General features: G+C 46.3%; 2 protein-coding genes and 1 long non-coding RNA gene across 3 annotated transcripts in view; 2 read left to right on the top strand and 1 right to left on the bottom strand.

The window, feature by feature from the left end:
• Positions 1-13,464, bottom strand: part of LOC310873828 (chemerin-like receptor 1) — a gene marked incomplete at both ends in the record, with an annotated part of 592,518 nt that overhangs the window by 307,891 nt on the left and 271,163 nt on the right. The gene's annotated exons all lie outside the window — the stretch shown is intronic.
• Positions 3,845-5,959, top strand: LOC310873247 (platelet-activating factor acetylhydrolase-like; the record flags this gene model as incomplete). Its single annotated transcript, XM_083785585.1, has 1 exon — positions 3,845-5,959. The coding sequence occupies one exon, from the start codon at positions 3,845-3,847 to the stop codon at positions 5,591-5,593; it is 1,749 nt and encodes a 582-aa protein (XP_083641711.1). The 3' UTR covers positions 5,594-5,959.
• Positions 8,753-12,854, top strand: LOC310873251. The gene is made up of 4 exons (XR_014570473.1): positions 8,753-8,822; positions 9,921-10,040; positions 12,480-12,585; positions 12,781-12,854. It is a non-coding gene; the product is annotated as an uncharacterized lncRNA (long non-coding RNA).

The following is a 13,464-nucleotide window of genomic DNA, read 5'->3' as shown; positions in this document are numbered from 1 at the left end:
CCACACTGAGATTAGGACCCTTTCCACACTGAGATTAGGACCCTTTCCACTCTAAGATTAGGACCCTTTCCACACTGAGATTATGACCCTTTCCAGACTGAGATTAGGACCCTTTCCAGACTGAGATTAGGACCCTTTCCACTCTGAGATTAGGACCCTTTCCAGACTGATATTAGGACCCTTTCCACTCTGAGATTAGGACCCTTTCCACACTGAGATTAGGACCCTTTCCACTCTAAGATTAGGACCCTTTCCACACTGAGATTATGACCCTTTCCAGACTGAGATTAGGACCCTTTCCAGACTGAGATTAGGACCCTTTCCACTCTGAGATTAGGACCCTTTCCAGACTGATATTAGGACCCTTTCCACTCTGAGATTAGGACCCTTTCCACACTGAGATTAGGACCCTTTCCAGACTGAGATTAGGACCCTTTCCAGACTGAGCAGAGAGTGATGAAACAGATTCACGGAGCGCAGCGATTGAGGCTGGAAGTAGAACCCAGGCTAAGACATTTGCGTTTAACATTCTGGACGGGAACGCCTTTTGGTGTTTTAAGCATTATGTTATAATGTATAGCTATTGGAAAAAAATAGCAGATCTACAAGCTCATAGCTCGGCACCGAGTGCCACGCTATGAGCTTGTAGTTCTGCTATAGTTTCTGGGGTCCTTGAATTATTGAGCACCACTGATAGAGAAACATAGGTATTTCAGAAAACTGACAGGATTTAGAAGACATCTTTTTCATTTTTAATGGGTTAAATAAAAGTGACCACAAAAACGTCCTGGGGACATTGTATTATAATGGAATTTAATTTACATATTTCCATTGTGGTCCTATGATTGATGACATCAGGATACTGCATATATGGAGATTTCTTTATTATAAATATACTTTTTTTTTTGGAGATCCGCCGATTCGACCGACTTCCTACTGGGCACATCACGCCCTCAACACGCATATATGTGTTCAGTTCAGTTCAGTTCAGTTTATTTTCGGAAGGAGGACATACATTCATACATTGCACACAGTTTCCATCCTTTTTTTTTTTTTTGTATTATTATTATTTATTTTTTATAGTGTCCATATGTCATGTCCTGTCCGTTCCGAAAAAGGGTTAGGGAGAAGCCATAGGCTTGTCGGGCCCTACCCCTGGAGTCCATTTGTGCATGTGTAGCAGACCGTGCCTGCTTACACAGTGCATACATACATTCATGCTGTCCTTATGTATGTACATTTATCTACACACATTCATATATATATATATATATATATGTACATATATATATATATATATACACATATATATACTAATAACAACTGTAAATAATAATAATGACAGTAGCAGCAATAACAACAATGTGCATGACCATGAATGGGAATATAGTGGTTCTGAACCAGTTACCACATCTCCGTTCACTTCACGGGGGCCTATAGAGCGGCGCAGTCCCTCCTCCCCCTTTCAGAACAACGAACGGCCCAGGAAATGAGAACGCAATGCATTTCCCCATAGGCAGTTTTTATTTAATTTATTTAAAGACCTTTTAAGCGTCGTACGAAGCCAACTCTTGTCGTGACAAATCATGACACAACACACACAATATTTCGGGCCAAACAAAGAATTAGAAAGTAGAAAAAAAACGGCAGGTTACAACACTTTTTTTGTTGTTTTTCTTCTTTGTAATTATTTGTTTGGTCCAAAATATTGTGTGTGTTGTCATGATTTGTCACGACAAGAGTTGGCTTCGTACGACGCTTAAAAGGTCTTTAAATAAATTAAATAAAAACTGCCTATGGGGAAATGCATTGCGTTTTCATTTCCTGGGCCGTTCGTTGTTCTGAAAGGGGGAGGGACTGCGCCGCTCTATTGGCGAAGTGCATTAAAGTCCTGGACGGGAACTTGACAGAATGCACCGGATTCAGGCAACAGCCCAGTAGTACAAGAAATCTATGAAAAATCTAATTGCAAAAAAAAAAAAAAACTCAGCTGATTTAGCATCAATATATCCTGAATAACATAATTGTCTGAGGGGAAAGTGTTGTAAATGGCCTGTACAGTATGGCCACCATTGAGACATCCTATTATAAGGCAATACTTTCTAAATGTCCTTATGCTTTAAGTAGCATGTGACGTGTCAAACTAGGGGGTTTTCATGATGCTGAATCCATTCCAAGCATTGGGCTGAATTTGGCCATAGCAACTTACCCAAATGTGCACATTACATTACTGGACTACAGCTTTAATGATCTTAAAACTCTTTCAGCGCCACCTGGTGGTCACCAGTTTAGGCTTTGAGTGCCAATTCTCCCATTATAAAGAAAGAAAGAATTTGTAATTATATTATGCATGTAATGTGCATGTCATCACCTGTACACCAGATTAGAGGAATTTTCAAAATATGGATAAAAAAATTGAAAGAGAATATAAAAAAATAAAATAAAAACAAGGGATCACGTCTTGTCGTCCGTGGCATCCAGTACATAATTGGCAATTGGACGTCTTGACGTTTATGGCTCTTAATCTGTTTTAAATGATTTTAAATAGTTTTGTTTGAAACATAAACAGTAGAGACTTTTGTTGTTATACTTTAAAACAGTTGGCATGTTGCACAGATGCGTAAAATTGCTGATATTTGCGCCGCCCTCGTTGAAAACTAAGTATTTCAAACTCCAGCTTGAATTGTCACACTCCATTCCAGAGCTGCATGGCAAACACTCGAGCGCTGTTTTCGCCCCCCTCAACGACGCCACTCTTCTAGTCTACTCTACACCACTGTGTTGTTTAAATGTTTTCTCCCACGATTTTGTAACCCATTTTTCACCCCTGTGTGCAATTATCTAATGTGATCCTGGGCTCTACACACCCTCCACCAACCTAGTCCCCATATATGGGGGACATGGGGAGAGCAACGGACTTGAACTCATGCTTCCTTCATGCATGAGTGCTCCTTTACACCTGACAGGGGGGAGTTTCCCTGGTTGGACGTAGCACGTGGAAGGAACACGTTATTCCAACCAGTTCCTTTCCCCTCCATCAGGCTCCCCGGCTGGCCAGGGGGAAGGCACACCACTGTGTCCTGAACTAAACGGATCTCCGTATATGAGGGGTATCGGGTTGAACTGGCGGTACGACCGACTCGACACTGGTTACGGTACTCCCTCGGGTCGTTGGTGACGTGTGTGGCTCGACCCACCGCTATCGTCTTTCCTCTGTCAGTAAATAACCTACTTAAAGGGGCATTCCACTCATTTTCAACATTTTACTATGTCATTAATATACCTTAGAGCTGTTGTGTGGAAACAATAAAAAAGTCCCCCCATTCCTAGAACTGGAGATCTGAAGAAAATCATTAACATGGTGAATCTTGATGATGTCATCAAGATGTGATTCACCATGTTAATGATTTTTACATACAAACCTTGTGCAGAACAAACAGAATATGTGCCACTTATTATATAACGGGTGTCCCCTGCACTATGCGATGCTCAGCCAATCACAGCATAGAATGGCACACCGTCCGGCCAATCACAAGGGCCAATCACAGCGCCAATATCGGCGCCATACATGGCGATTGTTTTTGCCAATATACCGTCGTCAAATTCCGGCGCCATACATGGTAATTCCCTGTCCTCGAATTTTGAGGACCATTCGGACCATCTCCACCCAACAGTGACGGAAGCACCATATATGGCTGAAGGCAGACTAATACAGTACGTCACCGTCTCGTCGTGACGAGTCAGACCCGTAGCCCGTGGCTATATGTATATGTCCGGCGAGGCTGTTCCAGTCTTTAGTTACTGCTCCTTGGTGAACTAGGGAAATGTTCTAACCCTTATAGCGATGGGGAACTCCTTCAGTAACCGACTGGAGATCCCGCAGGGCAAAGGGCCCCACGCGGTGGGCTGCACCGACCTCATGACGGACCACACGGCGGAGGGAACCTTCTTCCGCCTCTACTACCCCTGCCAGGAGGCGGAGAACGCCCCGAAGCCCGACTGGATCCCGTGCAAGGAGTACTTCAACGGCCTGGCGGACTACATGAAGATCAGCCGGACGCTCAGCGAGAGCGTCTTCAACTACTTCTTCGGCTCGTTCAAGATCCCGGCGCACCTGGACGGTCCGTTCAAGAGGAGGGACGGGGGGAGGTACCCCGTGGTCGTCTTCTCCCACGGCCTGGGGGCGTTCAGGACGTTGTATTCGGCGATATGCACAGAGCTGGCCTCCCGCGGCTTCGTGGTGGCGTCGGTGGAACACCGAGACGGGTCCGCCTCGGCCACGTATCACTACCGAGAGAAAACGGAGTCCGAGACTCCAGACGGAGAAGCGGATTCGTCCGCTTCGTGCGACCTGGCGGAGGAATGGATGTACTACAGAACTCTTCTGACCGGCGAGCACGTGTCGTCACTCTTGAACAAGCAGGTGAAACACCGGGCGGACGAATGCATCCGTGCTCTGAAAAAGCTCTCTGAAATAAACGCGGGGGCCGCGGTGCAGAACGCCCTGCGGACGCAGTTCGACTGGACCACGCTGGAGGACTCCATGGACCTGCGCAGGGCGGTCGCCATGGGCCACTCCTTCGGGGGAGCGACGGTGATCGAGACGCTGTGCAAGGAGGCCGACTTCAAGTGCGGCATCGCCCTGGACGCCTGGATGGCCCCGCTGGAGGAGGACATCTTTCCCCGGGTGAAGCAGCCCATCCTCTTCATCAACTCGGAGAACTTCCAGTGGGCCGAGAACATCCTCCGCATGAGGAAGATGGAGGCGTCGGAGGCGGCGTCGGCCCAGAGGAAGATGATCACCATTAGGGGCACAGTCCACCAGAGCTTCCCCGACTTCACCTTCCTCACGGGGGACTGGCTCGGCAAGCTGATGAAACTGAAGGGGAGGACGGACCCGGAGCTCGCCATGGACCTCTGCAACAGGGCGTCGCTGGCCTTCCTGCAGAGGCACCTCGGCATGGAGGAGGACTTCGACCAGTGGGACGCGCTGATCGACGGACAAGACGACAACCTCATTCCGGGAACCAACGTCACTATTGCGCCGATTAGCGGGAAAGAGCACGTGCTCGTTCTGGAAACGAAAATTGCCGTCCCGACGATTGACGGAAAAGAGGACAACCTCATTCCAGGAACCGCCGGTCCCGATATCGCACTGATTGATGGAAAAGATGACAACAGCCATATTCCAAGAACCGACGCCGATATACCCCCGACTGACGGAAAAGACGACATCCACCTTCTAGGAACCAATGTTGACATCTCACCACTGACTGACGGAGATGCCAACCTCATTAAAGGAACCAATGTTAATATTCAACTGATGGACGGAAAAGATGCCAACCTCATTAAAGGAAACAATGTTAATATTCAACTGACGGACGGAAAAGATGCCAACCTTATTAAAGGAAACAATGTTAATATTCAACTGACGGACGGAAAAGATGCCAACCTTATTAAAGGAAACAATGTTAATATTCAACTGACGGACGGAAAAGATGGCACCCTCATTAAAGGAAACAATGTTGATGTGAGCGATGGAAAAGATGACAACCTCATTCCAGGAAACAATGTTGACATCGCTGCCATCTGAGCGAACATTCTGCCTTGCATACATACAGTAACTGGCGAAACATGCAGGTGACAACATGACCTGTGTGCTTAGCTACGATGATTGTATAGCATCCACTTCAGTTGTTTTGTTTTATGCCCCTAAAGGTAGCTCTCCACCCAATAGACCACTACAGAATACTACAGGCTGGCAGTCGAATGAATTTGAGAGATCACTCGTTTGGAAGGTGTGGAAAGTTGCCGAGTTGCATCTAGCAGCCGAGTCGGCACTCGGCAGTGAATCCAGTCGTGGATATGGAATTTTCTTTGTAGCTCCCAATCGATGCGATGCGAGAGCGCCAGGGACACTAGCCGACACCACCATCTCGGGAATCCTGGATCGCTCTCCTTCTCCTCCACACCCTACTGTTCAGCGTCAGAGTCTGGAGTGCGCCTCTGTTGTTTGACCCACCGTCGTACCACTCTGCCGTCATTCATGACTGAATGTATTGTGTCCTTTTGGAATTATAATATGCATCTTAGATGTATACTGTACCAATCCTAATGTTGTTATTATTATTATTATTATTGTTGTTGTTGTTGTTGTTGTTGTTGTTATTGTTGTTGTTATTTTAGTTATTTGTCTTTACTGTTACACAGCTCACTCTGTACTTATTTTTTTACATTTTGTATGAAACCTCTTCATCTTCCTCCTTCCTTTTTAGAATTATTTGAAAACTTTAGTTACTAATGGTTAGTTGCTATGGGCGGTGGTTCAGGGGTCCAGTGGCCACTAGGGGGCAGCGGTGGCTCAGGGGTAGAGTGGCTGGATGGTAATCGCAAGGTTGCCAGTTCGAACCCTGTGGGCTCCCTCAGAGTTAGTGTCGAAGTGTCCTTGAGCAAGACTCTGAACCTCCTAATTGCTCCTGATGTGCTGGTTGGTGCCTTGCATGGTTTCCGCCGCCATCGGTGTATGAATGTGTGTGTGAATGGGTGAATGTAATGTAATGCACAATCTATGTATAGCGCCTTGGATAAAGGCGCTATATAAATGCACCGTTTACTTGGTCTAGACTCTAGACCAAGCTTGTGGATCAGCTATTTTCAGCACGTGGAAATATGCAGGCTGTGAGAACTGAGACCCTTCACAATAAAAGCATGCAGCTTTCACAAGTTGGCCCATAAATAAGGAATTCATTTGGATAATGGTAATGGAGATATTGTAAAAGTTGTCACTTTATTAATCCCAACACTGTATGTATATATATATATATATATATATATATATATATACATACATACATACATACATACATACATACATACATACATACATACATACATGTATACATATAGATAGGCCTATACACGGTATATCTAGGTGTGCCCCGAGAGTTTTAGGCTATGAAAAGTGTGCCCTGGGACAAAAAAGGTTGGGAAACACTGGTCTAGAGCTAGAGGTTCTAGAGCTCTACAGTGCTGTTAACGACCTCCACACTCTCCTATCTAACATCATGAGGGTCTAGAGCTCTACAGTGCTGTTAACGACCTCCACACTCTCCTATCTAACATCATGAGGGTCTAGAGCCTTCATCATCATCATTTTTCGACCGCAGTCGAGATCGTGGATTTCACAACGCCACGCCAGACTTCCCGGTCCTTCATTGCCATCCCCAGTTCCTGCTTAATGATGCATATAGCGTCCCTATAGCGATGACATCAGTTTTCTATACCTCTGGTCTGCTTTGAGGCAGGACTCCAGAGAAGAAGAGAAGATATAACCTCATTGTCAGCTCTGTAGCAGTGGCCGGCAAACTGTGTCCTTCTGGATCGTACTAGTGAAGAACAAACAGGGATATATTAGATCAGTCGATGGGTGGCTCTTCCAAGACAGATTCAGCGCTCTCATTAGAAGGCGGGGGTAAGTGCCATCCAACCGTTTCTCTCATTTCTAGAGCCCTATAGTGTTGTTAGCTATACTGTCGTGCTGCAGTGCATCTACTTTATACAGGAGCTGTGCTTCTCCTGGCCTGCCCTGGCTGGGTTGGCTCTCTGGCTGTGCCCTGGGTGGGTTGGCTCTTGGTTTGCTTGCCGTTAGTTCTGGCTGCCTGACGCAGTGCCCTGTCAGCCTCATCCTTCTCTCCCTGACTGTGTCTGTGACCTGTGCTAGAGGTCCCAGGTGTTCTCAACCTTTTGGGCACCGTGTCTCTCTCTCACACACACACACACACACACACACACACACACACACACACACACACACACACACACACACACACACATGCCACACAGGATCCCCTGCTGACAGTGAAGTTACAATTCAAGGAATGTTCTGGCCTATATACCTACTTGGAAAGAAAAATGAAAAAAAAAGAAGACCTGTAAAGTGTAAAGAGTCCATTTGTGTGTGTGTGTGTGTGTGTGTGTGTGTGTGTGTGTGTGTGTGTGTGTGTGTGTGTGTGTGTGTGTGTGTGTGTGTGAGAGAGACACGGTGCGCTGCCTGCATGCCTCGGTCTCGTTGCCAGGGCGACCAGTGGCTTGGTGGTTGTTGGACTAAAGTCCAACAGCATGAGTCAGTCGTTCAGGAAATGATCAAAGAAGTAAAGGTGAACAACTCTCAAGATATATATATATACAGGTATAGGCTACGTCTGTCTGTCTGTCTGTCTGTCTGTCTGTCTGTCTGTCTGTCTGTCTGTCTGCCTGCCTGCCTGCCTGCCTGTCTGTCTGTCTGTCTGCCTGCCTGCCTGTCTGTCTGCCTGCCTGCCTCGTTCTATCTTTTCTTTATACTTTTCTCCCTGTCTATCTCCTTTCTGCAGTTGTATGATCTCTGGCTGTGCGTATACTGTAAGTTGCCATGTCCTCCTCTCCGCTGTGAGCTTGCAGATCGACTCTTTTGGGGGGAGCAAGATATCCAAATCTGCTGCCAAAATCTTTTGAAAAAAGAAAACTCATTTTAAAATAGTTCAAATAGCCGATCTACAAGCTCACAACATGTGGATGTCAGGAGGGGCTCCATGGGGAACTACTATGGTAGGCATTAGGGTGGTTTAAGTATAGTTAATAAATGATGGTAAGGCATGTTGATAACTTTGACCTGTTTATAGGTGCATGTGTGTCCAATACATTTTTGACGAAAACGGGATCATGTGTTTACGCGTGCGTGTGCGTGCGCGCGGGTGTGTGCGTGTGTGTGTGTGCCACAGATGGCTTTGGACGGAGTGTTGCTGTGTGTGTTGCTTGGAGCAGCTACACCTCCAGTTGCAGCACAGGTAAGAATTAAGGCCACGCTTTAGAACTTCGTCTTAAAGCATCTATGATGACTCACTCCGCATTGTTCTTCTTCCCAAGGACCACAGACCTGTAGCATGCAGGGACCCCGCACGCACGTACGCACGCACGCACGTACGCACGCACGCAAGCATGCACGCACGCATGCAAGCATGCACGCACGCATGCATGTGTAAAGCTGTGTTTCAGATTAAACATTTTCATAGATCCCACCACTGTCATCATAGATTGAATAGATAAAGCTCTGTAGACTTGTTTGACGACAGTCAGTGTTTAGTAAAGTGTACATTATCTTTTCTAATATGTGCATTTTCTGATCATTAAATCGTCAACACGTACTGTAACCTGGCATGCACTTGTAGTAGGGGTGTAGCGATATAGTAACTGCATCGGAAAATCGATTTTAATTTCAAGAATCGAAGTATAACGAAATGAAAACAGCACCATTGACTATGTATCGTATCGTTTTGCAATGCAAATCATCGGTATCGAATCGGGTTTTGACGCCCTCTTGGATGCTAAAGTGACAGCGCCAAATGCTAGCGAGCTAAGGCAAGGTCCATCCTTGCTCAAAGTTCCAATCGTGGAATCACCGGAAAATCAGAAATGACCTCCGTACATCGGCGATTTGTTCACAACCACAGACAGCGGGCGTAGTTTCCGAGAAAAGTGCTTGCAAAGGCCATGGCTAAAAGGGAAGCTAATGTGGTCGTGTCGCGCAGACGCAGTGCAGACGACACTGCGCAAAAAGCATGGAATACGGATGTGTATATTATAGCGGAAACTCCCGAATTGTACCATCACACCTGTATATTACCGTATATTACTGTACAGTATGCCTGCTAAACTTGAGCTTTACGGGCAAATCTAGTGCTCATAATTGCCCGTTAAGGAAAAAATGGAAAATGTAGCGATGTAATTAAACGCCTTAAGACGAGTATACTTGTCAAGACCACCTCGCATATTTATTTAATTATAGTATACCCGTCCTTAGCATCGAATGTGTTAAAATGTTGACGACCTAAGTATATAGTAGTAATCCAAACCTGTGTGTGTGTGTGTGTGTGTGCGTGTGGCAGGCTGGCGTGGCAGAGGGCTTCCTATTGGCTGCCCAGCAACGCCCGTGGCTGTGGGGGGTGTTCGTCTTCACTGTAGGACTACCCATCATCCTCTTTATCAGCTTCATGTGGCCTGACGTGGTAATGTGCAGTGTGTGTGTGTGTGTGCGTGCGTGCGTGTGTTTTAAAAAAACACACTCATTTACACACGTATTAAAAACTCACTTGTTTCATCCATGTTTATCCGTGTCAGGTAGTTTCACTTCGTGTTTTTAAAGCAGGCTTGCTAGTTTAGTTAACGTTCTTATTGTGTTGCGTAGATCAGTGGTTCCCAAACCTTTTCATGTCAAGAACCCCCAAATTGACACAAATGAGCCCGCGGACCCCCATTGGAGAACGTCTTTTACGGCTCTATAGCAGTGATTCTCAACCCATTTAATTTCAAGGACCCCCCAGTTTGACATGCAAATTAATCTACAGACCCCATTTAATGGCATTTCTATCTCTCGGACCCCCAATTTATATTGTAAAATCAATGTTAATTTAACTCTGAGAGTGTACAAATGGAACGATTTCTCCTCCCATCCACTTGCATTAAGGTGGATTTCTCCTCCCATCCATTTGCATTAAGGTGGATTTCTCCTCCCATCCACTTGCATTAAGGTGGATTTCTCCTCCATCCACTTGCATTAAGGTGGATTTCTCCTCCATCCACTTGCATTAAGGTGGATTTCTCCTCCATCCACTTGCATTAAGGTGGATTTCTCCTCCCATCCATGCATTAAGGTGGATTTCTCCTCCCATCCACTTGCATTAAGGTGGATTTCTCCTCCCATCCACTTGCATTAAGGTGGATTTCTCCTCCATCCACTTGCATTAAGGTGGATTTCTCCTCCATCCACTTGCATTAAGGTGGATTTCTCCTCCATCCACTTGCATTAAGGTGGATTTCTCCTCCCATCCACTTGCATTAAGGTGGATTTCTCCTCCCATCCACTTGCATTAAGGTGGATTTCTCCTCCCATCCACTTGCATTAAGGTGGATTTCTCCTCCCATCCACTTGCATTAAGGTGGATTTCTCCTCCCATCCACTTGCATTAAGGTGGATTTCTCCTCCCATCCACTTGCATTAAGGTGGATTTCTCCTCCCATCCACTTGCATTAAGGTGGATTTCTCCTCCCACCCACTTGCATTAAGGTGGATTTCTCCTCCCACCCACTTGCATTAAGGTGGATTTCTCCTCCCATCCACTTGCATTAAGGTGGATTTCTCCTCCATCCACTTGCATTAAGGTGGATTTCTCCTCCATCCACTTGCATTAAGGTGGATTTCTCCTCCATCCACTTGCATTAAGGTGGATTTCTCCTCCATCCACTTGCATTAAGGTGGATTTCTCCTCCCATCCACTTGCATTAAGTTGGATTTCTCCTCCATCCACTTGCATTAAGGTGGATTTCTCCTCCATCCACTTGCATTAAGGTGGATTTCTCCTCCATCCACTTGCATTAAGGTGGATTTCTCCACCCATCCACTTGCATTAAGGTGGATTTCTCCACCCATCCACTTGCATTAAGGTGGATTTCTCCTCCATCCACTTGCATTAAGGTGGATTTCTCCTCCCATCCACTTGCATTAAGGTGGATTTCTCCTCCATCCACTTGCATTAAGTTGGATTTCTCCTCCATCCACTTGCATTAAGGTGGATTTCTCCTCCATCCACTTGCATTAAGGTGGATTTCTCCTCCATCCACTTGCATTAAGTTGGATTTCTCCTCCATCCACTTGCATTACGTTGGATTTCTCCTCCATCCACTTGCATTAAGGTGGATTTCTCCTCCCATCCACTTGCATTAAGGTGGATTCTGTGATGGATTTGCCCCAATAACATAAACGTGCTGGCCGTTGACTATCATTGCGCCATTTGCGCACGTTCACGTATGAAACATATAGCGCCCACGTGTCATTGCCCAATAACATGAACGTGCGCAATGATCAGCGCTGGCCCCGAGCTGCAATACCAGGCCCCGAGCTGCAATACCAGGCCCCGAGCTGCAATACCAGGCCCCGAGCTGCAATACCAGGCCCCGAGCTGCAATACCAGGCCCCGAGCTGCAATACCAGGCCCCGAGCTGCAATACCAGGCCCCGAGCTGCAATACCAGGCCCCGAGCTGCAATACCAGGCCCTGAGCTGCAATACCAGGCCCCGAGCTGCAATACCAGGCCCCCGAGCTGCAATACCAGGCCCCGAGCTGCAATACCAGGCCCCGAGCTGCAATACCAGGCCCCGAGCTGCAATACCAGGCCCCCGAGCTGCAATACTCTAAGCCTAAGGCATGGACAGCCATTCAGCCTGCAGCCCAGTGGGAGAGCAGAGTTTTGACCGTTAATTCACTCACTTGAATGTCCACTAAACTTTTTTTTTGCTTGTGCGTGTGTGCGCAATGCATGGGCGTGTGTGTGTGTGTGTGTGTGTGTGTGTGTGTGTGTGTGTGTGTGTGTGTGTGTGTGTGTGTGTGTGTGTGTGTGTGTGTGTGTGTGTGTGTGTGTGTGTGCGTGTGTGTGCGTGTGTGCGTGCAGAGGTTTGGTCCTCCTGATCAGCAGTACTACCACTTTAAGAAGAGTGATGATGTTCAGCCAGACGACCCTGACTCCTCCCCTCACACACTGACACAGCCAACCGATGGTAAGCATTTATTATTATTATTACGGGACCATTTGGTTCCATTTGTACACTCAGTTAAAGTAAACAAAGAGGATGCGTGTGTGTGTGTGTGTGTGTGTGTGTGTGTGTGTGTGTGTGTGTGTGTGTGTGTGTGTGTGTGTGTGTGTGTGTGTGTGTGTGCGTGTGTGCGTGCGTGCTGTGCGTGCGCACATTTAGGGGGCGCTAACACAGCCGGAGCCAGGAGAAGAGACATCCAAGGCTACCAGAAGAAGTCTGACTTGGACCTGAAGGTGAATATAATATAATATAATATAATATAATATAATATTATATTATATTATATTATATTATATTATATTATATTATATTATATTATATATATGGACATAAAAAGGTCGACGCCTCTCTGGGAGCGTGACGACCGACGTTGTCAAAATGGAAGTCAGTCAGTGTGTCACGCAAAATCACCATACATGGGCAAAGCCCCCATATATGGTGCCCATTGTCTCGTGACATCACGTGACATCATCAGGGATGGAGATCCCTAATGATGTCAATATATAGAGATCCCTGATGTCATCAATATGAGTATACATAATGGATATATGTCAGAACCGGTTCTGACATAATTCCATATGTTGATCCTTCCCCATCCTTCCTTCCTCTTCGATGTCTCCCTTTTGAGTTTGACTGATACCTGTGCATTTAACCCATTTTGGACTGAGGGCGATTCTACAAAATGTTTTCTAAATCCTGATAGTTTTCTTGTAAAATCTATGTCTCTGTCAGTGCAGGTTCTCAAACTGTTTCATGTCAAGGACCCCTAGAATTATCTGTATTTGGCCGCCGACCCTCATCTGAAAATATGTTGTTCCAGTGACCCCCCCCCCCCCACCCCCC

Source organism: Protomyctophum parallelum, assembly GCF_964188405.1.
Source record: "Protomyctophum parallelum genome assembly, chromosome: 16".
NCBI classification, from domain to species: Eukaryota; Metazoa; Chordata; class Actinopteri; order Myctophiformes; family Myctophidae; genus Protomyctophum; species Protomyctophum parallelum.
The sequence above is the reverse complement of the archived record's forward strand: the minus strand, read 5'-3'. Positions and strand labels throughout refer to the sequence as shown.